Here is a 25,152-nt window from a genome sequence, read left to right on the forward strand (position 1 = left end):
GGCAGTCTGGCAAATGGAAGGCATTCTAAGTTTAACGTGCAAGATTTGTAATGTTATAGTTAAGGCTCAGTTAACTTACAGAATGGAATCAGGCCTTGTTAGCCTTGTATAATGCTTCTTAATTGATTGGGATAGTTTTGGTTTTCGCTGAAAAGTTTTGCATTTTTAACCCGAAAGAAAAGACGTGTATAAATAAAGTTGCTTTTACCTTCGACCTCATTTTGACTGATTTCAATCGTCGAATACGCTGATCGGCTGCCACCTTGAATGGCTGTATTATAAGACGTCTTGTATAAATACGGGAAATCAGGCGAATGCATTAGACGTTAGACGAATTTTCATTCAGACGCTTTCCAGCGTCTGAAATTAAGCGCCTCTGACGCACTTAATAGACGTCTGTCTTACTCGTCCGTTGTCATCTGAGCGTCTTCAGTGGTGGATTCAAACTTTCGGGTGAATGGGTCTCCTCTCTCCAACGCTTGACTTGTTTCTCTTGGAGAAACGAAATATTTTGGCCGCGTCTCGGTTTAGATCGAAAAAATAAGCGGGGGAGAGACGGGGGAGTGGGGGGGTGGTGGGGTAGGGAGGGCGCTTGCCTAGTCACGGGAACGCAAAGCGTGGAAAATCTATGACTGTTTTCGGTGCGTTGTGGAGGCGCGGTGGTGTAGTGGTTAGCGCGTCGGACTTTAGATCAGACGCTCGGAATGTCGGTGGTTCGAGGCCGGGTTGGTCTCTTCATTGCTGTGTTGTTTCCTTAGACAAGAAACTTTGCTCCAATCGATTTGTCTCTCTTTACCCAGGTGTATAAACGGGTACTGGCGACATACTGCTGGGGGTAATCCTGCGATGGACTATCATCCCATCCAGGGGGGATAAACCCAGGTGTATAAACGGGGATAAACCCAGGTGTATAAACGGGTACTGGCGACATACTGCTGGGGGTAATCCTGCGATGGACTATCATCCCATCCAGGGGGAGTAGCAATACTCCTAGATGCTTCATGCTAACGAAACCGGGCTAAGCTCCGGCCGTGTGCGCCACTTAGGCGCGTAGTGCGACTTTACCTTTCTTTTACCTTAAGGGTGAGTTCGATTGACCCTATTTCGGAATAGGAATACATACTTGTTACTCTGTTACTTTGTTACCTTGTTACTCTGTTATTTTGTTACCCTTTTGCTCTGTTAGCCTGTTACCTTGTTACTCTGTCTGTTACCTTGTTTCCTTGTTACACTGTTACTCTGTTACCTTGTTACTCTGTTACCTTGTTACCCTGTTACCTTGTTACTCTGTTATTTTGTTATCTTGTTACTCTGTTAGCCTGTTACCTTGTTACTCAGTCTGTTACCTCTTGTTACCTTGTAACACTTTTACTTTGTTACCTTGTTACTCAGTCTGTTACCTTGTTACCTTGTAACTCTGTTACTCTGTTACCTTGTTACTCTGTTACTTTGTTACCTTGTTACTCTGTTAGCCTGTTACCTTGTTACTCTGTTAGCCTGTTACCTTGTTACTCAGTCTGTTACCTTGTTACCTTGTAACACTGTTACCCTGTTACCTTGTTACTCTGTTACCTTGCTACCCTGTTACCTTGTTACTCTGTTAGCCTGTTACCTTGTTACTCAGTCTGTTACCTTGTTACCTTGTAACACTGTTACCCTGTTACCTTGTTACCTTTTTACTCTGTTACCTTGCTACCCTGTTACCTTGTTACTCTGTTGTTTTGTTACCTTGTTACTTTGTTACCCTGTTACCTTGTTACTCAGTTACCTTGTTACTCTGTTATCTTGTTACTCTGTTTGTTTCATGTAAAACCGCTGCAAATATATTACTAAAACGAAGCCAAGGGTAATCGTATCCTAAATAACCAATGACATGAAACAAAAAAGTTATAACCCAAATTCAAGATCCAGGAGAACATGTCAAAATTTCTGGGGAGGATCCAGAATTTGACGATGGGGATTCAGAACTGACTAATATGACTTAGAATTTTAGCGATGGGGTTCTAGGTGTGTAAGGTTATCCTGCGCTGAGAAATATCCGATTTAAGACTCTTGTAAAGGCGATCTCGAGCATTTCAGGAAACTATTTTTAAAATCTGTTAACAACTATTGGATAGAAGAATTGATCATTTTCTAACCTTCGTCAACGGCGAGTGCCACTAGGCAATTGGGTTGTTCTGGTGCTTTGGGGCATGGGTAGGTTGGTTGCACATCCATCTTCTCTAAACCGTCGCTTTTCGCGGCTCTTATCACATTTTCTGGAGTAATCTTCCCTATTGAAGTGCCGCCGACATACCAGGCTGTGCAAAGCTGTTGGTGATTTTGTTATTTGCATAATTGTAGCAGTTGTTATTTGCTCGGATTAGATAATGGTCGTTCCACCTTGCCAGGTTACGTTTGGGTGCATAATGTTCCAGTGGTCCGCCAGCTGCAGAGTCTCTTAAAGGGGCAGCGACAGCTGAGACAGCTCCCGATCTGATCGCCTGGGAAATCGTCTGGTGCAAGGGTTACCCTAGCCGGAGGGTAACCCTATCTGCTTGCTAGGGTTACCTTTCTAGGTGGGTCAACTTTTCGTTTGTTTAAGCCATGTTATTGCCATGTGAAGGTAGTCCCGTCAACTATAAAGTAACATGGCTGCGCTCGGTTATAAAAGTTTCTATTCCGCCATTGTATTTTTCAAATTAAAAAAAATAGCCAAAGCTAGCATTTCTTAGAAGGTGACAATTAACCAATAAATTTAACACTATAGATCGATACCGATTTTTTTTCGATTGACTACCCCGGGCTTATACAAATACACAATGGAAGGGTATCCCCTTATCCATTTGTATAACAATTTACCGAGTTGCCCAGTAAACAGACGGAGAGTTGAATTCACATGAACGTCTTTAATTCGGCAAAATGATGGATTGGGCAGGCCACTCGAAACCGGCCTTCTCGGTATTTAGCAAAATATAAATCATTCTGGGACACATATATTAAGAATTTTAGGTTTTGTGAAAATCACCTTCAGAACTTGAGAATCCAGTCAACAAAATAGACTCAAAATACTACCCATAGGCAGACTTATAATAGTGGGGCTGGGAAAAAGCTCAGTGTTATGTCTGTTTTCTCGATTGCTTTATTAATTCCAGTCCCATTGGGTACGGTCGTTTTTAAACACCTTTACTGCTCATTCTTATAGCAATGAGTCCGTTGAATGTAGTTAAAGCGTTTGAGTATTGCGTGTTACAGATTATCACCTGACTGTTTTATTTCCTTTTTCTGTGGGTGCATGTAAATATTTTGCTTTCCGAAATTGTAGTCGACTTTTTATTCCCAAAAGTTTGCCTTTAGGACGAGGCCTAGTATTTATGCAAGTGTGGTGCAGGATATGCTCTTTAATTTGTCATCATCTAATATTTCAGGTACCCAAGGATGTTTGTTGAAATACCTTTAATTTTTTGCCGTCATAGTATTATTAGTTTTTGCGGTATGATGTTCGATAGCATTTTAAAGTGCTGGCTGTCTAACGGATCAGTTGTCCCACGAATAAGAATAAGAATAAAGAATAAGAATAGACTGTTTATTCACAAATACATCGCAGTCATTAGACTGAATTGCGTATTTTACAGAGAAATATATAAAAAAAGTATATAAAAATATGCCGTTATTTATTTGGGCCAATATTTCAACTAGCACTGAGTTGAAATATTGGCCCAAATAAATAAACCCTTTGCCGTAGTGTCAGCCCTGCAATCAGTTTGGTTTAATTACATATAAAGTGACGTCTGGCACGTGCATTTCTACTACAAGAGATCCGGTATGGTGTTTCGTATTGGGTACAGTATAGGTTCCCATACATAACGTACCTACCCCGCTGACTAGATCCCAGTTCACACTCGTGTTCTTGTTTCATGACAACCAGGAAGTGGCTTTCCGCGGAAAGGATGCTAAAGAAATTGCTCCAGAAAGGATTTTAATTCAACGTCAACTGATATTTTTTGTTATGGTCAAGGCGTAGTTCATTTAGTTCTCTCGTCTCTCCTCACTGGTCACTGTGTTACCGCAGACTCGGAGTGATCAAAGATTTTGAAAATGAGCTTTGAAGGTGAGCTTCGTAAAAGAGTGAGTGAGGATGATGTCCAAAGGGCTGAAGAATTTCCATTACACCATGCAGTACGAAGAGGCAACATTAACATTGTAGAGGACTTGCTAAAAAGTGGAGCAGATCCGAATCAGAAAGATCATCGGGAAACGACACCAATACATCATGTGAACCACTTCCACGAAGACGCCGACAAAATGGTCCACGTTCTGCTGAAATATGGCGCTGATATGCTTAGCAGAGATTGTTATGGGAAGCTACCATTTGAGGAGGCTTTACATCTCTGCAGCAGAAAAGTCTGCCAGACATTTGTGGACTGGGGATTTTCACTTCAGAAATCTCATCGCATGTATTGCGGTAGATATGAGTTACTAAGCAATGTACAGCTTTTTCAACCTGACGCTAGTGATGTACTTCAGGTCCTCATTGATCTAGGGGTAGACCTAACCTGTACGATGTCTTCTGGAGGTGAAACCCTTCTACATGAGGGCGTGCAGTCAGGTGCTAGCTTGGAAACCATAAAATTTTTGGTCAGAGCTGGCCTCTCAGTAAACAACCAGAACTGCCTTGGGATGACACCTCTGCATATGATGCGATTCACTGATTGCAACTTAGATTGGAATGAAGAGGAAAAGTTGAGGCATGCAAAACTAATTCGATATTTCTTACATGAAGGGTACGAAATTGACTGTCAAGACATGTTTGGGTGTACGCTCGTGCACTATGTCATTTCTGAAATGCGACAGAGTTCCATCCTCAAGTACCTCATTAACCATGGTGCAGATTTAAATGCTAAAGATAGAAATGGTGTCACTCCACTGCATATTGCCTGCTTCTGGAGAAACATAACAAGTGTTAAAGACATGATTGAAGCGGGCTGTTCAATTGGTATTCAGGACAACCAAGGCGCAACCGTCTTTCACCATGCTGTTTTCCACAACAATCCAATGGCTCTGGAATATCTTTTGACTCTATGTGAACCAAGTCTGGTTAGAGAACCAGATGCCTCTGGCACAACTCCACTTCAATTAGCCAGATATTTTGGATATGTTGAGCTCGTGGATCTCTTTGAGGAGTATTTTAAATCTTTAAACCAGGGGTTCAAAAAAGACGGCGTTCCAGATGTTTTTCCTTTGAAAGATGAATTTGACGTTTTTGAGCAACAAGAAATTGATAGCATGACATCAGAGGACTTCACGTTGAAAGGTGATCACAACAGAACACTTGAAAATCTTCTAACATCACCTGTGGTCGGAGTTCTCGCAGAATTGGACCAGGCAAAAGAAGTGCAGAGTGCAGTGAACAAGCTTGTTGAGCAAGTGGCAGTAAAAATGTCCGAAACCTGTCCACTTCTTTCCTTTGTGCCTAAACTTTCAGGTAGCTTAAGCGAGGGAACTAAGTGTGGATTTCCTAATGAGTTCGACTTCATGTGTACGATGGTGGAGCTTTCAAAATGTTTTCAAGAGCCTGAAGTTGCTTCCAGTCCTCCAATGTTTGCCCAGCTACAACTCCAACCCAAGTTTAGTCTCCCTGGCCATGATGTTTTGAAGTATGTTGACAAAACCAAAAGTTTGAGAAGTGCAAAATTGATGGAGGATTTCACAGAGGAACTCAACAAAATATTTTTGTCCAAAGACATTTGGGAAGGCTCATCAGCACTTTCGCCAGTAAGTTTTTGTGAGAAGGGTGCAAATGCAACAACAATTCGAGTCAGATGGCATGGGAAAGTCCTCAAGGATATGCTGATCTACATAGACATGGTCCCAGCGCTGTATTTCCCAAATTTTTGGCCACCAAATGTCTGTGACACAGCATTGTTCACTTCACAGATGAAAGACAGCGGCATCCATGTTGTCTTTGCATTGCACAATGACATGTTCTTTAAAAGCCAGGAAAAGCACTTTCGCCTGTCATTTTCTTTGGCTGAAACAGAAATATTCAGAGCTCTTCCAACACAAGTGAGACTCGGTTACCTTCTTGCAAAGGCCATAAGGAATTCATATGTATGCCCAGAAATTGCTCCAAGGAAAGGTGTGCAGATGCTTACAGATTCACCTTCAGAACCACAACTGGAACATTCGACTGAAAGTAACCAAGTCAGACAGACTGAATATTTTGAACCAAGTAGCTCTGAGACAGAGTGGCACCCCGAAATACCAGAAGAAGTGGAAACAGAAATAATTGAGCCTGAGGATAAAGATATCAAAGCAGAGAAAATAATAACCTCTTATTTTCTTAAAAATGCATTATTTACATTGGTGAACAAAGCCTATCAAAGAGACTTCGACATAGATCTACGAAACACATCCCAGGACCAAGTCATTCTTTGGGCGAAACTTCTCTACGATTACATTGAAAAGTGCCTTACTTTGGAACAACTTCCATCTTTCTTTGTACCCAGTTGCAACTTACTTACCAAGGCCTATGATTCAACACAACACGAGCTGGTTTTTAAATCGGGAGCAGAATTTGAGCCCTTGCAAGTGTTGGATGATGACGAGTCCCAAGTTGATGATGATGCCACTGATGAAAGCACAGAGGAAGATGTTGAACATTTAAGAAAGCTTTTTGTTAAAATGTTGAAAGGAATTCTTCAGTCCCACCGAGGAAAAACACTGTGTCCAGTTTAGTAGTGCAAAAATGAGTTTATTTCATTTACAAAGTCACCTTCACAAACCAACACTGTATTTACTTGAAATGTACTTATTTAATTTTTTGAGTCTTTGATGCAGCACTTATTTTATGGGGAGACGGGTGCTCATTTAAAACATCTGATTTGCAAATAGAAGGTGAGAGCCGTTGTAAGAGCACTCCATCTCGCCTCCTACCAATGTGGCCTGGGTTTGATGACTCAGAATCATATGATGGGCTGCCTGAAAAAAAGCCCTTAGTGTCTAAATTGCTTGATTCTCCTTCCAAATTGCCTTGTATTTGCTTGTGAAACAAAAGAAGAATTTGACCCTACATCAAAAGTCACAAAGGGCCTTATTCCAAGCACCCCTTCATATGTGGCTTGAGTCTGTTGTTGTCCTTGTTCCGAAAGGTTTTTCTCAGAGTACTCTGGTTTTCCCTTCTCCTAAAAAACCAACGTTTCCACCAACTTTGAGCAGCCATGTGCTGTCATGGATGGCAAAAAAATTATGTACCAAAATGTATAATGCACATGCAGGGCCCTTTTTTGCTCATTAAATCCTATAAATCGTTTTATGACGATCTTGTTGCCATCATCATCGTATCTTTCTTAAACTCCATACTGTTGACCAGATACGACTTGAAAAAGCCATCTTTCAACCTGTACAGATGGACTTTTTTGTACATTTGAACTACATGTATGGCTCGTTCTCAAAGCATCAGACCACAAAATGCACGTCTAAAAGCCTGCATTTCATTGTGCTTCATTTTGAGAACAAGCCATTAAGTTCAAATGGACAATATTAGACCACCTGTTTGGCTGTGTGGCTGATGGCTTTTTCTGGTTGTATCAGGTCCACAGTATTGGGCAAGTATGTATATGGGCCATTGACGATGACAGTGTGGGATGTGTGGGAGGCGGCGTGGCCTGGGGTGCCGGACGTGTAATCTGGAGGCCCCTGGTTCAAGTCCCGCTCCAAGGCCACGCTTTGTAAATAGCCAACTGATTTGCCCCCCACCAGTTGGGACTTTTTAACAATATTATTTTCAGTTTGCATATTTAGCGCTACAGCACTAAATACTTTGACACTTATTTAAATAAAGTCATTTTTTTTATTTTTTTTTATTTTTACAGCAAAATAAATAACTGATATAATTATAACATTTTGTAATTAAGGGTGCATTCGATTGACACTATTCTGGAATAGGAATTATACAGTCAAATGATAATGGCAAGAAATCCCTCAAAAGTGGTTTATGAGTTACTGGTTGGAGTACAAAATAGCAAATGTGTCAGAAATGGCTTCCCAAATTACTTACAAAGAGAAATTTAACAGCTGCTATTCTGCTTATTCTTACTCTGGAATGTGGTCAATCAAACACAACTTAACAATCTTTCTCTGCAGCCTGGGCATGTGACATTGTGGACATTTTTTCCCAGTCATGCACCATTTTATCTTTGAGAAACTCTCCATGTGGTTTGCCAACATTTAGTGGAAGTAAAGCGGCATAAACCGGTGTCTCTGCACCTATAAACAAATTACAGTGTAGTAACTTAAATCCAGAGACTATGAGCTATGCAAACACAATGTTATAAACAGAAAGGACGTGTTTTTACAGTACAATCAGGTTTTAAAGCATCTATTGACTCTTCTTGTTTAAGGCAGGTTATCTTGCTGCTATATAGGCTAGTACAAGGTTACTTAACAGAGGTGATGATTCTATGTTATCAAGAAAGATTGCCTTGATGGAAAATTGACATAAAGAAAGCTTAAGGTAAATTAACAGTAGAGTAGCAACAGAAGAGTATTTTTTAGGAACTGCATGATTGTTCTCTAAGGACCCTGAGCAGAGTTTTATATTTTAATATTGTCTTTTTTTTATGCAGTGCTCTATTGAAAACCACATTATATGTCTCATAGGCCATCTGTAAAAGAACTTTCTTATCTTATCTAGCCCCCCTTTAATTTGGATATGTTGTGGTTTAAAAATTTATTTGGGTTAAAAGTTTTCAATCCAGTTTAATTTTTATTTTCCTTTGTGCAATATTTATTACCATAATCTGAGACAAAGAGAAATAAAAATCAAACTGGTTTGAACATTTTTGAACCAAAAAAAAAAATTGAACCACAATGGGTATTTTTTTTTTAATTGCAGTCGACTCCCGATAACTCGAACCTTCAAGGGAAATTGAAAAAGGTTCGAGTTATCGGGAGTCGACTGTACTATAATTATTATTTGTTTATTTTCAGTGAAGGGGTCTCTTAATATTTAACACAAAAACATAAAAATTATTAATACATGTAAATTGGTGAATGATGTAAAATTAACATTTTGAGCTATGGAACTTTTTTTTCACTAATTAGTTACTTTGACAGCAGAATAAATATGTAGCATTTCCTCGTGTGTTGCACAGGACGATTTCAAAATTAATAAACCTATGTTGGCAAAAGCGTCCTTTTACACCATGTTTGACACACCTGTGCAGATTTGCCATTAGTGCGCTAGCTTTAGCAATGAAGGAGGTGACCGCAAGGAGAATGTCAAAAAGCAAATCTAGGCTTAACAACAAAAACAACAACTCTGCACATACATTGCATGTTTTGGTACATTTCTTTGCTGTCACTGCACAACTGGGATGTGAAATTTCCTGATGGGATTTTTTATGGAGGACGTAAATTAAACACATGACAAATTTTTCTTTCTCTTTCTAAACTTGGGTGTGATCTGCAGAGATTAAACTTGAGGAAATTTCACCTACATTTGACATTTAAGGTGAGTTGGAGTAATCATGACGATGTTTGAAAAAATGCAAGTTCATTTCAATAGTGATGTTTTCGCTGCTGTCCCGTCGTCATTGCTAAAGCTCCCTTAAATATATTTTCTGCAGTAACCAGCAGTGCAATGCCTAAATCTAGAATTCACCTTGGAAAGTATAATAATTTATAAAAGCACTGGAGTTTACCCTAGCTTATGAAGTATCAAGCAGCTAGGAGTATTTCTACCCCCACCCAAGGTGCAGAAATGTTAATTAAATTTCAGGACTGCCCACATCCTCAGAGAACCAGGGGCAGACAGTTGAGTCAGAAGAAAAAACAGATAAGTTTACAAAAATGAACATTCACCCTAGTAAACTTATCCGTTTTGACTTTTGGCTCAGGTCTCCAAGGATGGGCTACCCACAAATTTTCATCAAATGAAAGAAGATATTGGCATGGAGTAAAATATCTTGTCAAAGCAAGTAACACCACAGAAGCAGCCTGTGTGCCTCCACATGCATATCAGTAATAAGAATTTTGTTTCCAATCTCGGGAGCAAAATGGTAAAACAACCTAAAAACAAAGCACTTCATACCTTCATCTGGAGACTTTGTCGCTTTAGCTCCAGCCATATCTGTACGTACCCAACCTGGGTCACACTAAAATAAAAAGTATTATAATAATTTTATTGTTAAAATTGATAGTGATTTGTTGCTTAATACAAATGAAGTGTCGAGTGCTAAAAGGGCCTTTAGTTAATGACATGCATTTTTAGGCCAAATTTTAAAACAAGTTGCACCCAATTTGAACAAAACTGGAACAAGTAAATTAATTCTTATCATTGTACTTAGCAGAAATGCTTAAATTCTACCGAAGCAAATTTGGCCTATAAAAATGCACATAAGAGGCCCTTTCTGTTCTCAGCCTTCAGATCAGACGATGGTGTTGGTACTTCTTTGGCCCAGGCACAACCATTCGACTGTTCAACTGAATGACAGTAACGACAAAGTAAAACTTTTAAAGATTATTTTGGGAATACAACTTAAATTTAGAGCGGTTTTCAAGTGAGTGTCATAAAACCGAAACCAATTGAAAGTAATTGCTCTGACCAATCACAACAGATGTAAACAACAAAATGAGCCAATCAGAATTTGAAGCAAATACATATAACTTGCGCCAAGCGTAGGAAAACGCGTGAGATTAAAACATGATTGGTTTTGGTTTGGACTCCCATTGATTGAGAAAGTGGCACGAGCTTTGTTAACCAATCATAGAGCACAGTAATGCAAAACCAAAGCAAACGCGCAATTACCTTGACACTCAATTGAAAACCGCTCTATTAACTAAAGAGACAAAGCTATTCTTAAATCAAATTTAATTTAATAATTTACTGTCATCATGTGAAGTTCACGAGCCTGAGTAAAAAAAGTACTAGTATGTTGCCAGATCTTTGTTGTCTACTTACTTACAGCATTTATAAGTATGTCATCTCTAGGCTCCGCTGTGATGCTTCTCGCTAGAATCTTGGTAAGAGCAATGATTCCAATATGTGATGTGCCATATGCTATGTGAGAAACACATTATTCAGCTGCTTTACAAATTTTTTGTACAAATGTTCCTTTCATATTTTATAAAAGCATCAGTCCTCACCAGTGTTTGACCATCCTTTCTGTGCATGGACACCGTCCTTGACATCTCTGAATAACAAAATAATTTACAATGATTTTCTTAATAAAATCTACATATACAAGTAACCTTAGTTTGCCAACCTATCATGCGTATTGATGACATTTCGGCTTTCATCACTTTGGAACACACCTGGCTTTGAGCAGCATCAATGTGAAGGCTGTGTTTACCTTTTAACAGTTTGCCTTTGATTCTGGCTGAAAGTGATGCACCTTTACACGTTATCAAAGGTACTAGAAATACAACATGGTCCTTTCAAAACAACTATTTATTAACAACTACAGGAACCTTTGATCCTGTGGCTGGGGGGGGGGGGGGGGTGGCTGTTATGGGTGAATGAATAACAAGTGAGGACAAGAAAACCCTGGGAGGGGGGTGGTACTTGACTCATGTTTGGGTATAGGGGTGCCACTGGGGGGTTTGAAACCCTTACCCTGTTTAGAACAAAAATAACTTTTATTTAGATACTGATAAAAGTAGTGCTAATATCTTGTCCTGAAAATGATCTAATGTTGACTGATGACATGCTAAAATACTGATACAGATAAACCTCAGTCTCCAATCTTGGATTGCTTAATACTCAGTTATGATAGTCTTGCAGCCAAAAATATACCCTGTCTAGGACGGGTCCAGACCCTGATTAAAACAGACTCGACTGAAATTATATACCCTGTTCTGCAGGCCGGAGAGGGCCAAAGTGGGCATTTTATAAGCTGGTTCCCTATGAGTTCACTTCATTTACCAATTCAAGTACAGCAAGAATTCCAAACCAACACATAATTTGCGCAATATTATCCTTGAAGCATGTTTATGTTTGAGTTGCCAGTGCAATGCGTAAGTAAAGGAAGTTAGTTTAAATCCAGATAATTTGAAAACTTACTTCACAAACTGATCCATTAACTCAACAAGACTTTCTACAGTTAATGATGGAGAGGAGAACTTCTTTTGAAGCTCTTCTGAAAGCTGAGATAAACCTCCCAAATGCGTGGAAATGTTCACAAGCCTAAAACGAAAGAGGAAACTTGTAAAGAGAAGCTATTAATATTTTTATTTAAAGGGTGTCCCAATTCCAACAGAGGCAATTGCCATAGAAATATTTCAAGATACTAAGGAAAAGTCATAATTAGTTAACTGTAAGACCGTAAAATACTGTAAAATAAATTATGGGGTCTTACATCCAAAATTAAGGTACCAATTTGTGTTCTTGAACACCCTAGCTGGCAGAATCCTGATAAACAATGGCACTAATCTCCCTCTAATCGACAAATTGTTACAAATATAGATGCATTAATTAAAAGTTAGCTAACAATTTCATTATGATGAAAAATAAAATAACACAAGCCATAGTTTAAAGTTGAGTTCCTAACCTTGCATGCGGTTTTAATATCGGCAACATTGCCTTGCACACATTAAGAGTGCCATAGAAGTTGGTATGGAGGGTCCCCTCAGCTTGTTCTGAAAATGGTGCAGTTGATGCCCTCTGGAATACAATGTTCAAGTGCTAGTAAGAATAACTAATATTGACATTGGATCATTGATTTGTCACTTTTATTTATTAATACAAATTGGGACAAGTAATTATGTCAAGATGCAAAAGAACTCTGCCTTATGCATGAACACCCAGCAAGGGCAAGGGTATTTTGCAGAATATCAAATGCAGAATGTCACACTTTACATTCCTCAACAATATTTAGAGTTAAGTAACGAATAAAATTATTTACATGAAAGTGAATATGTGAAAATTCACACATTTGAACTGTGGAAGAGAGAATGAATAATAATTATTATTAAGTGAATGAATGTTGCAGTTGTATAATTATGCAACTACTTGTAATAGACAATTGCAAAAAGGAAGCCTGAAAAAAATTCAGGCTTGAAAGGGATTCAAACCCAATTAAGACCTCTATAAATTATCAACAGAGATCAACAACATTGTACGTGCTTTAATAAGCAATCAACCTCATAGATCTACTATCACTCGTGTACCCGGCGATATCAATCAATGAAAATCAATAATTGACGAATATCAATATAATCAATAATAATCAATTGATTGGTATTGGAAATCAATAGCAATCGAATCCCAAAAGTTGAGTGAGTTTCGATTTTCATTGATTATGATCAATTTGTATTGATTAGTATTGATTATCATTGATTATTCAAATCTCGGTTTCCTTTTCAATAAAACGCATCACATGAATTGACAAATGATTTTAATAAGTTTATTTGTTCAAATATATATCATAACTTAACGTATCCTTTAATTTTATATTTAGCATCATATTATTATTTATTAATTATTTAAAACGAGTGATGGTCTCAAAACAACAACATTTTATTCCCTTTTCCTATATTTTCTTCCTCAGTATTAAAAGATCCCAGATGCAACAGTCTTTGCACTGGTGTCCACCATTCCATCCTTAATTATTGAAATCATCACAAAAAGAGAGATGGTTTTTTCATGTCCATCTCACTGATTATTTTATGAAACGCCCATCTCAACACACAGATTTCGCATTTCTTTTACATTGCATGCTTTAAAGTATCAAATTCAGTACAAGTATAAGCCCCCTTAAGTTCTAAATTGAGTCTCTGAACTCTATGCCGGGCTAATGCCCTATAATCAGAAATTTTGATTATGCAACTAAAACAAATAATTTCTATACAATCTGAATAGGGGATAATGTACTAACATTTACTCGTGCAACAGAAAGAGAAGATAAAAAAAATATAATTAACAAGAGAAATAAATCAATAAAAATCAATAAAATTAAGACGTGTCGGTGAGTGAGTTTCGATTTCTATTGATTGGTTGAACCAATCAATATCAATCAATTATTATTGATTATTATTGATTATATTGATGGCAATCAATGATTGATTTTCATTGATTGATATCGCCGGGTCGTGTATCACCCAAATCACTGAATTTTTACTCTTTTTAACTTACTCATAAATTAGTAAATACAGACTGTAATGGATATTTGCTACAATTACTGCACAATGTATATTTGAAAAACTGATGAAAAACAAACCTTATAAGCTATCCCTGCATTATTGACAAGCAGATCCAATCCACCATATTTCTCTACAAGAAATTTCTTTATCCTCTCAACGCTTTCTGGTGACACAATGTCCAATTGGTGAAATGTTGAAGTTAAACCCTCGCTTTCTAGTTGCTTCACTGCATCATGCCCTCTTTGTTCATCTCTCGCTAATAAAGTATCACTTGACAGATTAAAGTCATGGCCAAAAACTATTCATATGCCCTACCCTCCTCTCCCCAAAAACAAAAAGTTCCAATTTTTGGCATTCACATTCAATCAAATTTTCTATACAGTCATACAACTTCGAAAACACTGCAATTTAAGTTTAAAGCTTAAATTAAGCTTGTTATAAGGTAATGCGTTCAATTCAAGTATTAAAGCTCACATTATCTAAAAAAGAAAAACGGAGTCTTTGTATTACCTGTAAGAATCACAGATCCAGAGAACTCTTTGCAAAGCTTCCTAGCAATTGCAAATCCTACACCTTTGTTGGCTCCAGTAACCTATAAATGGAATTAAATACATGAAGGTAAACAGTACGGAATAGACTCTGAAATTCGAACACCATCCATCCGCTGGGAATCTACGACAAAAACATTAGATTGAAGAACATGCAAATGGTTTAATTTAAGTTTACAGTTTGCATGCTAGTGCAAAACTTAAAATAGAAAAGCAGTCAATTCAAAAACACTTTTAGCCGATCTTTCTATTTAAAATGTTTTTAATATCCCTTTTTATTGATTTCAAAAGTGTAGGCTATCGTGTCATTTGTAAAGTTGACGTATGGCAATTCACGGCTCTTCTTACCACTGCAACTCGAGGAGTCGCCGAAGACATCTTCTCGGGCACACACCAAATTCCATGGAAAGATTGCGTGACGAAACAAATGTGAAGCTAAAATTGGGGACGGGTGAGAGGGTTAGCTTTGACAGGTGGAGAAAAGTTTTAAAACTCGTCATGCGAATCTTAAATTCTTCTTCAAGCCAAATAAAATTCTTAGATAAAATGATATTATCAAATAAAACGTTTAAATCGACTTGAAATTTTCCCGTTTGACCCCTTGTAAAAGTTCTGCTATTCCTCCACTACCTCTCCCACAGGATGACACTTTCCCAGTCCTTCGACAGGGTGTTTCAGTCTCTGGGCTAGCAGCATTGAGCGTAGCAGGATAAAGATGTCCTCTTCTAAAGTGGCTGTGGTAAGGCGCTTCAAATGATACTGAGTATTAATTTTGCATTCCTTTGTATAATATTACTGCCTAATGTTTTATGTCTCGTTCTTTAAAGTGATCAAAGTCCTGGCACATTGAAAATAAATTTTCACTACAGACGTAAGCTATTGTAGCTTCAATCTTTCAACCTTGAAGTTTTTGAAGGTGTCAAAATGGAACCCATATTCCTGTGAAATACTGTTCTGCAACAACGAGAAAAAAAAACATTGACAATGATTTCGGCCAAGCTCAAATTATGATTTCTGATTTCTGCTGAGTCACGATGCATCTTAATTTATGCACAAATTGAAATTGAAATTGATGAATTCAATTCTTTAAGCTTATATGCTTTGAACAAATAGCTTCGCGTCAGTTCCTAGCGTATGCACCCTTTCATGGCTGAAGTTGATTTTGGCTGGTAAATGATGTTAAATTTGCAGAATAATGTGGGAGACATGTCAAAAAGGTGACAAAAAATTGTTAATAAGTCTGCAGTGAAATCATTGAGATCAACGGTGGAATCAGCTGTAAGAAATGGTGCAAAATCAACACTAACAGTAATGCACCTATCATCGCCCATCCCCTGGGGGGGACCCCAGGCAAGGGAGGGGACTTTGTAAAGGATCCTGTCAAAGTTCGTAATTCCTCCCCCCCACCCCCCCCCCCCCCTTAATGGGGACAAAGAGTAGTCAAAGTTTAGAAATTCCCCCTCCCAGAGGGGGATCATATTGAACAGTATGAAGCCAAATTAAACTTAATTAATTAAGATGGCCCAGCCTGCCTGACTAGAGAACAGTACTTGACTTAAAAATAATAAGCAACAGTGTTCATGTCAATTAAAATTTTACGTGTTCATTTATTCACAACTGCTGCCAAAACTACAAATATATATATATTCAAAAAAAGGTTATTTTTTACATGGTTTTCACACAATTTCAACATTTCATCTTGCTGCACGGCCAGCTTATCAATATTATGTGTCAAATCGTGGTGCTTATACACCGTACAACTGCCAACCTTGTTCCGAGGGTCTCTCCTCTTCAGGTTGTACCTCTGCTATATATGTTGGCTTGGACTTTCACGGAATGTTTATCACAAATAATACTTACGACTATTTGAGTCAAGTATATTCCCTACAATTAAATTGTCACATGGTAAGAATTTGCAGGCAAATAATGGATTAAAAACATTAGCAAGAGAGTTGCACAGGCTTGTCACTCTTAGTTTACAAAGTCCCCTATTTTCCCCATGGTGCAAGGCTTTTGGAAACCAAACCTCCCTCATATCCCGCACCCCCAGGGTAAAATAACCATTCAAATCTCCCATAAAGTCCCCATATAAAGTTGTATTTGCCCGGGGTCCCCCCCCCCAGGAGATGGACGATGATAGGTGCATAACTATGGTTGGAAGAAGTTAAGGGGGAGGCATTGGGGGAGGGGAGAGTGAGAAAACACTTGCTATGTAGCAGACTTAACTGAAAAAAAGTTTGTGGAAGAACTTAACAACAGAATATATCAAAGACTAAATTATATGTTCACAAGACCTACGATAATCAACTGAAAATTGAAACCTTTAAAATGCTTTTCATCAAATCCTATGAAGCACACACTTTAGCTCCTGTCAGTAACAAAACGCGTCACTCCACTGTTTTCATTCATTTCCAAGGTTACTGGAGCCAACAAGGGAATCGGATATGCGATAGTTAAGAAACTTTGCAAGGAGTTTCCTGGAACTGTAATCCTTACAGGTACTGATACTTAATATTATGTACTGCCCAAACCTCTGAGAGGACTTTTTGGCTATATATACCAGAATTATTGACAGAGAAAGATGTGTTTTATCTGCCAGAGACACACTCAGGCATATTCGAAAAAGAAACCAAGGTTTCCCAACAGGAGTCAAACCTATGACCCTCCTTATACTAGTTTAGATACTTTAATTTACACTGAGCTACAGGAGACTTGTGGGAGCGAATCGAATAAAAGACCCTATCAGTTTGTGTATATGTTGTAGGTTAAAATGAATCCCAGGTTAAAATGATTTCAACCTAGGTTGATTTGTATTTTCCTTTGTTAAGGTTGGGTAATTTACATCTGAAACAAAGGAAAATACAAATCAACCTAGGTTGAAATCATTTTAACCTGGGATTCATTTTAACCTACAACATATATTGGTCATGCCCGAGCTAAAATCCTTTTAACTATACTGTCAGGATTTGAATTTGAGTGAGTGACATGTACATGCACAAATGAAAAAGTTATTTTGGAGAGTTCTTCCAGCGGGAGTCAAATCTATGACAGGTCTTCAGTTTACTTAAACCATCCTGGGATCATTGTTATGGTGACTTAATGTTAATATTTTAGTTTTGTCGTTTAATTTAAAATCTTCAGCCAGAGACGAGCAAAGAGGCCAAGAAGCTGTGAAGAAGTTGAATGAAGAAGGGTGTTCGCCAAAGTTCCATCAGCTGGACCTTTTATCATTGGAAAGCATCCAGAAAATCAAGAAGTTTCTTGAAGAGCAGTATGGAGGTTTAGATATCCTTGTAAACAATGCAGGGATTGCTTACAAGGTTACTAGTTTCTTTGCTAATACTTAATTAAATAAATGTAATTATTGACCTGCAGTAGTTGTATTTTAATTAGTTAATTTATTAGTTTTAATATTCATTTTTGTATTTATTGTACATATATTACACTATACTTCGTAGATGGCTTCTACAGCCCCATTTTCAGAGCAAGCTGAAGTGACCCTGCGCACAAATTTCCAAGGGACTCTTGATGTGTGCCATGTATTATTTCCCCTCCTGAGACCTCATGCAAGGTGAGGCATGATTTGGTTCTTGTTCATTTTCAATCAGCAGTTCTGAGTGCGGTCAACAAGATTTTTGTCAGAAGGATGGCCAACTATTTTTAGGCTATGTCAGCACCAACATTTTGGAAATATTGATTTAAAATTCAACAACATCTTCAACTTTATTGTAAAATGTTTCTTAATTATTTCTACATGAATTATTACTACCCACAAATAGCCAGTGCAACTTGCTTATTGAGGTGGGTAACAAAGTAAGACATAATTAATGCTAATTCACACAATTATGGCAAACTTGCCCCTTTCATGCCCAATGTTCAATTTTTGGCATAAAAGCTTGGTGGTCAGCCCTTTTAATCTCAATAACACTGCATGCATATCATCATTCACTGAAAAACTGTGAGGAAAGTCTCAAACAAAATGAGCATGCACATGTTAAAAAACCACCAAACCCCCAAACCAGTTATCCACGAATATCAGAGTATATTTAAACTAATGTTGCATATTTGCCCCATATTCCCACCCACGTTTTAGGTAAGTATGGGGTTCGGTAAGCATTCCACTGAAATGTTTTAGTGTGATGGTGTCGGGTGGTTGGCGCTCATGTAGTTACCATGGTTACCTTAGTGCAATGCTGCCTTCTGCATGCCAGGCCCTTCCACCTTTAATTTTAAGACAGCCACTCCCAAGCTCATCATTTGTCGATGAGTTTAACAAACACTTGTACTGAGTGGCGTCTGGCAATAATTCTTTTTCTTGAACTTTAGTTTAATCTCTGGAAAATATAGTGGAATTTTATTTTTGTAGGGTGGTTAATGTGTCATCCATGGCATCCAAGCTGTCTCAGGTATCAGAGGAATTGCAGAAGAAGTTTAGATCTCTTTCTCTGACTGAAGAAGAGCTCATTTCCCTGATGGATCAGTTTGTTAAGTGAGTTTTTCAGTAACTTTTATTTATATTTAGAGGTTTTCACATTTGCACCTGGTCTGCCTCCTTCACGATCAATTTTTCATTATTGATGTTGATAATAAATTGTTCCCCTTTGGTGTGTTTGCTGCAAAGGGATTTATTAACAGCTGCCACGCAGTACACCCCATTGTTCTAGGTCATTAGGGTTTTGTTACTGTATTAGATTTCATTTTCATTTTTGATTGCTCTTGTAGCAGACACAGCATTTTCAACTTGTTACTTGTGGTAACTGAATGAGTTCATTGAATTCTTACCTGATCAGAATGGCACAAGATACCAGCAAAGTATGGTAGAAGGCAAAATTACGTGTAATGTTAGTAGGTAAGCTTGAACTAAACTCCAGGGCACAGAAGTAGCCTGCGTAGCTGGTGGATGTTGAGTGAAGAAAAAGCCTGGGTGGTGGAGCCATGAGAATGAGCAGCAAAGGCATTAGGATTAAATCAATGTGCTATTCAACGTACTTCACTTGACCCACACTGTATTTTGCAGGGACGTGAAGGATGGTGTTCACAGAGACAAAGGATGGTCAAACTCAGGTTAGAACCCCCTGTCTAAGACTTGAGTTGACAAAAGATGCACAGTTTTAATATTTACATTAGCTGGCTTTAAAGGGTTAACTCTCTGGTTAAACTCTGAGCAACTGCAGATCATCAGTGGACTTTCTGTCTGAAGTTATACTTACGTCTTCTAGTTAGTTTTTATCTGCAAAAGCATCCTATAAAAAAATGAGTGGCTTTATCGGGAGTAACCTCCTTGGACCTACTTGTTGTTCACACATGAACCTCTACTGAGTGACTAACAGGCACTTCTTTACAACCAACGGCCACATTTTCTTCCCGGGGAGTAGTTGGGTGAGGGGGGGGGCGGGTACTTCTCTATACGTCCTATACCTGCCTATGCCAGGACATGCCGCTGGATAGGGTATGGTTTTTGGCCCCTCTGCCCTGAAATGGTGTGCAATTTCAAGTGAATCTGTCCTGGTCAGGTCCTGGACCCGTCCTAGACAGGGTGTGGCTGTCATTGACTATTTAGTGATCCAAGATCAGAGATGTTTATCTGTATCATTTTCAGGACTACATATTAGCGCTCTTGTTTTCATTATCTAAATAGCCTAGGGTCTTAAAATAGTGGGCGTTGTCCAACACAGGGTAGGTATATAAGGTTATTTTTGTCCCAAACAGGGTCACCCCAGTGACACCCAGGCTATACCCAAACATGGGTAAAGTACCCACCCCCCCAGGGTTTTCTTGTCCTCACTTGTTCTTCATTCACCCATAACAGCCACCTCTAGATACAAATGTGCATCATTGTCATCATCATCATCAGTTCCTGGTTGATGGAAAACAGCTACTTAATTTTTGAGTTCTAAGGTTTATTATATTTTGTTACTTTAATATGGTGCTTATTATTTTTGACTTTTTTTTCTCTTGTAGCATATGGCACATCCAAAATTGGTGTAACTGCACTCAGTAAGATCCAGGCAAGAGCTTTGTCCCAGGATCCTAGAGAAGATATCCTGTTGAATGCTGTGAGTCAAAAACTAGAAAATATAAACAGACCTGGCTTGAAAAATTAAATCCTTTGTAAGAGTAGCTAAGAAAGTCATCAAGAGGGGGCTGAGCTTACCAGGTCCAATGAGTGCAAAAGTTCTATGTACATTTTAGCTTTAAGTTCAATATTATGTCCATGATCTTAAAGAAATTAATACAATCTTGCATATAACTGTAGTGGTTAGATTTTTCTCCTTTATATTTGCGTTCGGAAAACACAAAATAATTTAATTATCCTAATTGCATGTCAGTTGCTTTGCGTCTTAGAAATATTTGAAACTTTTTGGCGTCAGGACCGCTGATTAGTTCAACTCTGTTCTTCTCTAAAACACCTCTGTCATCGTTGTCCAACATAGCCTACATTGCAGGCACTGCAAAGGGAGGGAAGGGAGGTATTCTAGAGTGTGAGCATGAGAGGGAAGTGCAGAGTGCGAAGGGAAAGAGAAGACTTTCTTTTTCCCTTACCTGACATCCCCCTTGCTTTTCTTGCATTCTTGTTTTCCTTTTTTTGCACTAATTGCCACACAGGTCAGGGATACCATGGTTTTCCTTTCTAAAAGACTCTTAACATAAACTAGCCTGCGCTAAGTAGACTATCCTGTATAAATATGGTTAATTACAAGCACCGGTACAGAAGGGCAACCTCTGCATTTACAAGCATAACATGCTGCTAGCCATTGGTCACGGTATCCCTTGGAGATATCACTTATGTCCAGAAATGCACCTAACCCTGAATTTTTTTACTTCATATAAGACAGACCTTTTTGTCATTTTCATCTGACGTCATGTTTGAGAGAATTATTTGTGTTTTGGTACAAATAAAGGTTAGGGGACACCCTGTGATGTCTATCATACAGTTTGTGCATTCATTAGCATGTATTTCTGGACTTATCTGCAATATTGATGATGATGATGATGTGTTTCTTCTGTTGTCCATTTTTAGTGTTGCCCTGGTTGGGTGCGCACAGATATGGCTGGACCAAAAGCACCAAAGACTCCAGATGAAGGTATATGCATGACCTTTATTGAAAACTCAGCAACTTTCATTTGAATGTCATACTTAAGGACTTCATCCAGTATGTCTGTAAATGCTTTAGGATTTCATTCGCAGGTTCACCAAGTAGAACCACATTGTTCAGCACCACAGTACAGGAAAGAACTCCTCAGCAGCTTTCATTTGAATGGTGACACTTTAGGATTTCATCCACAGACAACAGTTAGAACCACTTAATTAGCTTGTACAACATAATAAGCAGCACCACAGGAAAGTCCTACTCATGCAGTACTTAGCTTTCAGTTGAATGGTCACACCTTTTTAAAGTTAATTCACAAAAAAAAAGTTATAACCACTTGGTACAGAACAGTAGGTTTTATTTTAGGATTTAGACTTCATCTTGAAAGATAGATCTACTTTGTAGGGGTCAGACTAAACAATATATCATATAGGACAGTGTTGCCCCGGGGGAGGGGGGGTACTCCCTTATGTGACCTTAACAGGGACGTGCGGCCCCGGGAGTGCTACCTAGAGCCTTTTATATGGGTGAAACTAGAGGATCAACAGAAACAGAACCGTGGGAAAGTACTGCTGGGTAAAGCTATTGTGCGAATACTACAATCATTATTTCACAAACCCAACAGTTTATAGTGCCTCGTAAAGCAAAACTGTCTCCTTCTATCATGGATATTCTCCTATTTTCAATTTTCATTTTTTCAGGGGCAGAAACTCCCGTTTACCTGGCTTTATTGCCACCAAATGCAGGCGCCCCACATGGGGAGTTTGTTAGCGATAAAAAGGTGCAGCAGTGGTAATCCTGTGTGCTCCTGAAGGTTCTTCACTGGTGTTCCTGTGTGCTGTACAGCTGATTACAAAAATTTCACCCATCGCCAGCTCTGATAGTTATAGATTCGTCCGAGGGGACGGAAGTATCCCCCCCGGGGAGCTTCGTGTAGTATTTGCCCCAAGTAACGTAAAACACAGGTAGCCCAAGCTCTAAAGATAAGAGAACATGCGACAAACTTGCATAGAAGCCTGTGGCAGCCTCGTTTCCAGGCTTTTCTCTTGTAAATTGGGGGCACCCGAACGAGGTTGAGTGTGTGGAGGTTGCAACGGACCTGACGCAAACACGACGGCAACGAGAACGAGAACGCCGAAAAAGAAAAAGGTTCAATGAGCAAAACAATGGCTCTGTACGTGCGTTAAAAATGTTAGTGCATTTCTTTGGTGTCCTCTGCAAAACAAGAACATAAAAGTTTTTAAGAGAACGTGAGCGCACGACGGTCAATATTTTTTCTCTCTGAATTTTGAACACTGTCGCTCTGTGCACACCACATAAATTAATTTTGAATACATCATCCGACTCAAACTCTATTCACGCTCGCTAGTTTTGGAAGTGGGTTAGTATGACAGTGGGGCAGTGATTCTCGGGCCCATCTAAAGCGATGTTGACGAGTTATCGTCTTTCGCCAACGTTTGCACTTTTTAGAGAAACGTTTCTCTCTTATTTTGAGCTTGGACTTCCTGTGCGTAGAATTATTGATTCGTTACAAACCTGTATTGTATGTACACACTAAAATTCACTATCTGGCGGTGTAATATGTAGCCTGCGAACGCAGACGTATTTCCTGCTGTCGCTTCTCTCCGACGAAGAGAAGCGACAGCCGGAAATACGTCTACGTTCGTAGGCTATGAAATATATAGCTTTTGAAATAACCATGATGAAAGACTCTGCAGTCTTGTTAACAAATAAAGTGAGACAGTCAGTCTCTAAGTTTTGTTGAGTCAACTGTTTGATGTCCAAGTAGACAGTCACCAACTGCGCCAGTTGTGTAATGCGAAGAAAAATTACTGTAGACTACAAGAATTGCCCGTCCATTCGCTCTAAGAAAAATGTGGCAGCCCCCTCATGCCATTCCATATTAATCCTTTAACCCCTAATATCAAAGAACAAATTCTCCTATCTTGTCTCCGTACTTTTCTTATAAAAGTACTGGGGAGAAGTTAATAAAATATTCAGAACATTCACCTTGGGTGATCACATTCTTAATTCTCATGACCTCAGGGGTTGAATAAGCATTGATATTACAAGGAGAAATTTGATGCCGATCACTGTTAGGGTTTAAAGGGTTAAACTGATGAGCGTAACCGTAACGACTTAAGTTTTTCATCAAAATTTCCATTTATAGGAAGCTTTGGCAACGACGTTGGCAATGACAGCGAAAATGTCAGTACTGAAATGAATTACGTTTTTTCAAATCAAACTGTAAGTGAATGTTCCTGGAGTTGAATTCTTGGAGACCTCACTCAAGTTTAAAACGAGAAAGAAAAATTCGTCCAGGTGTGTTTACGTCCTCCATGATACCTCCCATCAGGAAATTTCACGTCAAAGATTCTCTTTTCAGGTGAATTTGAAAACACATTTTTGCCAAACGTTCACTAATACGCGGTAATTTAAGAGCCATTTTGTGTCCCAGTACCTCCAAAAACATCTTACAAGGGATTTCTTGCCATCACTGTATGTATTCCTATTCCAAAATAGGGTCAATCGAACGCACCCATAAGGTAAAAGAAAGGTAAAGTCGCACTACGCGCCTAAGTGGCCCACACGGAGCTTAGCCCGGTTTCTGTAGAAGGAAGCATCTAGGAGTATTACTACTCCCCCCTGGATAGGATGCTAGTTCGTCGCAGCAGTGTGTCGCCGGTACCCATTTATACACCTGGGTGAAGAGAGACAGTGCGGGTGAACAAAGTTTCTTGTCTAAGGAAACAAAACAGCAATGAAGAGATCAACCTGGCCTCGAACCACCGACCCTCCGATCGAAAGTCCGACGCGCTAACCACTATACCACCGCGCCTCCACGACGCACTCTTAAGCTACCTATTATTTACAAACCATTTTCCACGCCTTGCGTGCCTATGTGACTAGGCAAGTGCCCTCCCCACCCCACCGCTCCTCGCTCCTCCCTCCCCGTCCCTCCCCCCGCTTATTTTTTCGATCTAAACCGAAAGGGGCCAAGATATTTCGTTTCTCCAAGAGAAACAAGTCAAGCGTTGGAGAAAGGAGACCCATTCACCCGAAAGTTTGAAGACGCTCAGATGACAACGGACGAGTAAGACAGACGTCTATTAAGTGCGTCAGAGGCGGTTAATTTCAGACGTGAAAACTGCAAAGGACCGCGAAAGATAATGCTGTCAGTTGACGTAGGATCTACAAGAGACCTAATCAGCCAAAAATAAACTGTAACACAAACTGCAAGGCTGATACTACGTGAAAGAGTTTAATTTAAAAAATGAAAGACTACGTGAAAGAGTGTAATTTCAGACGCTGGAAAGCGTCTGAATGAAAATTCGTCTGAAGTGCAACGCGTTCGCCTGATTTCCCGCATTTATACTAGATGTCTTCTATTA

General features: G+C 39.0%; 3 protein-coding genes across 5 annotated transcripts; 2 read left to right on the plus strand and 1 right to left on the minus strand.

Moving 5' to 3' along the window:
* Positions 1-3,897: 3,897 nt before the first annotated feature.
* On the plus strand, positions 3,898-6,717 carry LOC146474106 (uncharacterized). The gene has a single exon (XM_085117381.1). It carries the CDS (start codon positions 4,078-4,080, stop codon positions 6,715-6,717), a length of 2,640 nt encoding a protein of 879 aa, XP_084973507.1. The 5' UTR covers positions 3,898-4,077.
* A 1,380-nt stretch (positions 6,718-8,097) lies between these two features.
* LOC146474107 (carbonyl reductase [NADPH] 1-like) lies at positions 8,098-15,052 on the minus strand. Of its 2 annotated transcripts, none has more exons than XM_085117385.1 (9): positions 15,018-15,052; positions 14,632-14,713; positions 14,199-14,377; positions 12,531-12,643; positions 12,044-12,166; positions 11,128-11,174; positions 10,947-11,041; positions 10,073-10,136; positions 8,098-8,247 (listed from the first exon to the last, which is right to left on the minus strand). In XM_085117385.1, the coding sequence occupies exons 1-9, from the start codon at positions 15,045-15,047 to the stop codon at positions 8,105-8,107; spliced, it is 876 nt and encodes a 291-aa protein (XP_084973511.1). In that variant the 5' UTR covers positions 15,048-15,052; the 3' UTR covers positions 8,098-8,104. The 2 variants fall into 2 exon arrangements, 1 of the variants encoding a protein (XP_084973511.1); XR_014866224.1 differs by having other exon boundaries at positions 8,176-8,247; positions 10,943-11,041.
* A 263-nt stretch (positions 15,053-15,315) lies between these two features.
* Positions 15,316-23,515, plus strand: LOC146474108 (carbonyl reductase [NADPH] 1-like). Of its 2 annotated transcripts, XR_014866225.1 has the most exons (10): positions 15,316-15,408; positions 17,086-17,167; positions 17,811-17,989; positions 18,128-18,240; positions 19,036-19,158; positions 19,687-19,733; positions 20,631-20,725; positions 21,691-21,754; positions 22,462-23,137; positions 23,233-23,515. XR_014866225.1 is itself a non-coding variant. In XM_085117386.1 (9 exons), exons 1-9 carry the CDS (start codon positions 15,385-15,387, stop codon positions 22,554-22,556), a joined length of 822 nt encoding a protein of 273 aa, XP_084973512.1. In that variant the 5' UTR covers positions 15,316-15,384; the 3' UTR covers positions 22,557-23,515. The 2 variants fall into 2 exon arrangements, 1 of the variants encoding a protein (XP_084973512.1); XM_085117386.1 differs by having other exon boundaries at positions 22,462-23,515.
* The last annotated feature ends 1,637 nt before the right edge of the window (positions 23,516-25,152 follow it).

Source organism: Pavona decussata, unplaced genomic scaffold (assembly GCF_977016875.1).
Source record: "Pavona decussata unplaced genomic scaffold, jaPavDecu1.1 SCAFFOLD_91, whole genome shotgun sequence".
NCBI lineage: Eukaryota > Metazoa > Cnidaria > Anthozoa > Scleractinia > Agariciidae > Pavona > Pavona decussata.

What these genes read in the sequence shown, in the direction of transcription:
- LOC146474106 (XM_085117381.1), top strand. Translation starts at nt 4,078, where the DNA reads ATGAGCTTTGAAGGTGAGCTTCGTAAAAGAGTGAGTGAGGATGATGTC.
- LOC146474107 (XM_085117385.1), bottom strand. Translation starts at nt 15,047, where the DNA reads ATGTCTTCGGCGACTCCTCGAGTTGCAGTG. An exon ending in TGGATCTGTGATTCTTACAG is followed by an intron (nt 14,378 to 14,631) that starts GTAATACAAAGA and finishes ATACTTTATTAG; the next exon opens with CGAGAGATGAACAAAGAGGG. An exon ending in ATGCAGGGATAGCTTATAAG is followed by an intron (nt 12,644 to 14,198) that starts GTTTGTTTTTCA and finishes ATTGTATTCCAG; the next exon opens with AGGGCATCAACTGCACCATT.
- LOC146474108 (XM_085117386.1), top strand. Translation starts at nt 15,385, where the DNA reads ATGTCCTCTTCTAAAGTGGCTGTG. An exon ending in TGGAACTGTAATCCTTACAG is followed by an intron (nt 17,168 to 17,810) that starts GTACTGATACTT and finishes TAAAATCTTCAG; the next exon opens with CCAGAGACGAGCAAAGAGGC. An exon ending in ACCAAAGACTCCAGATGAAG is followed by an intron (nt 21,755 to 22,461) that starts GTATATGCATGA and finishes TCATTTTTTCAG; the next exon opens with GGGCAGAAACTCCCGTTTAC.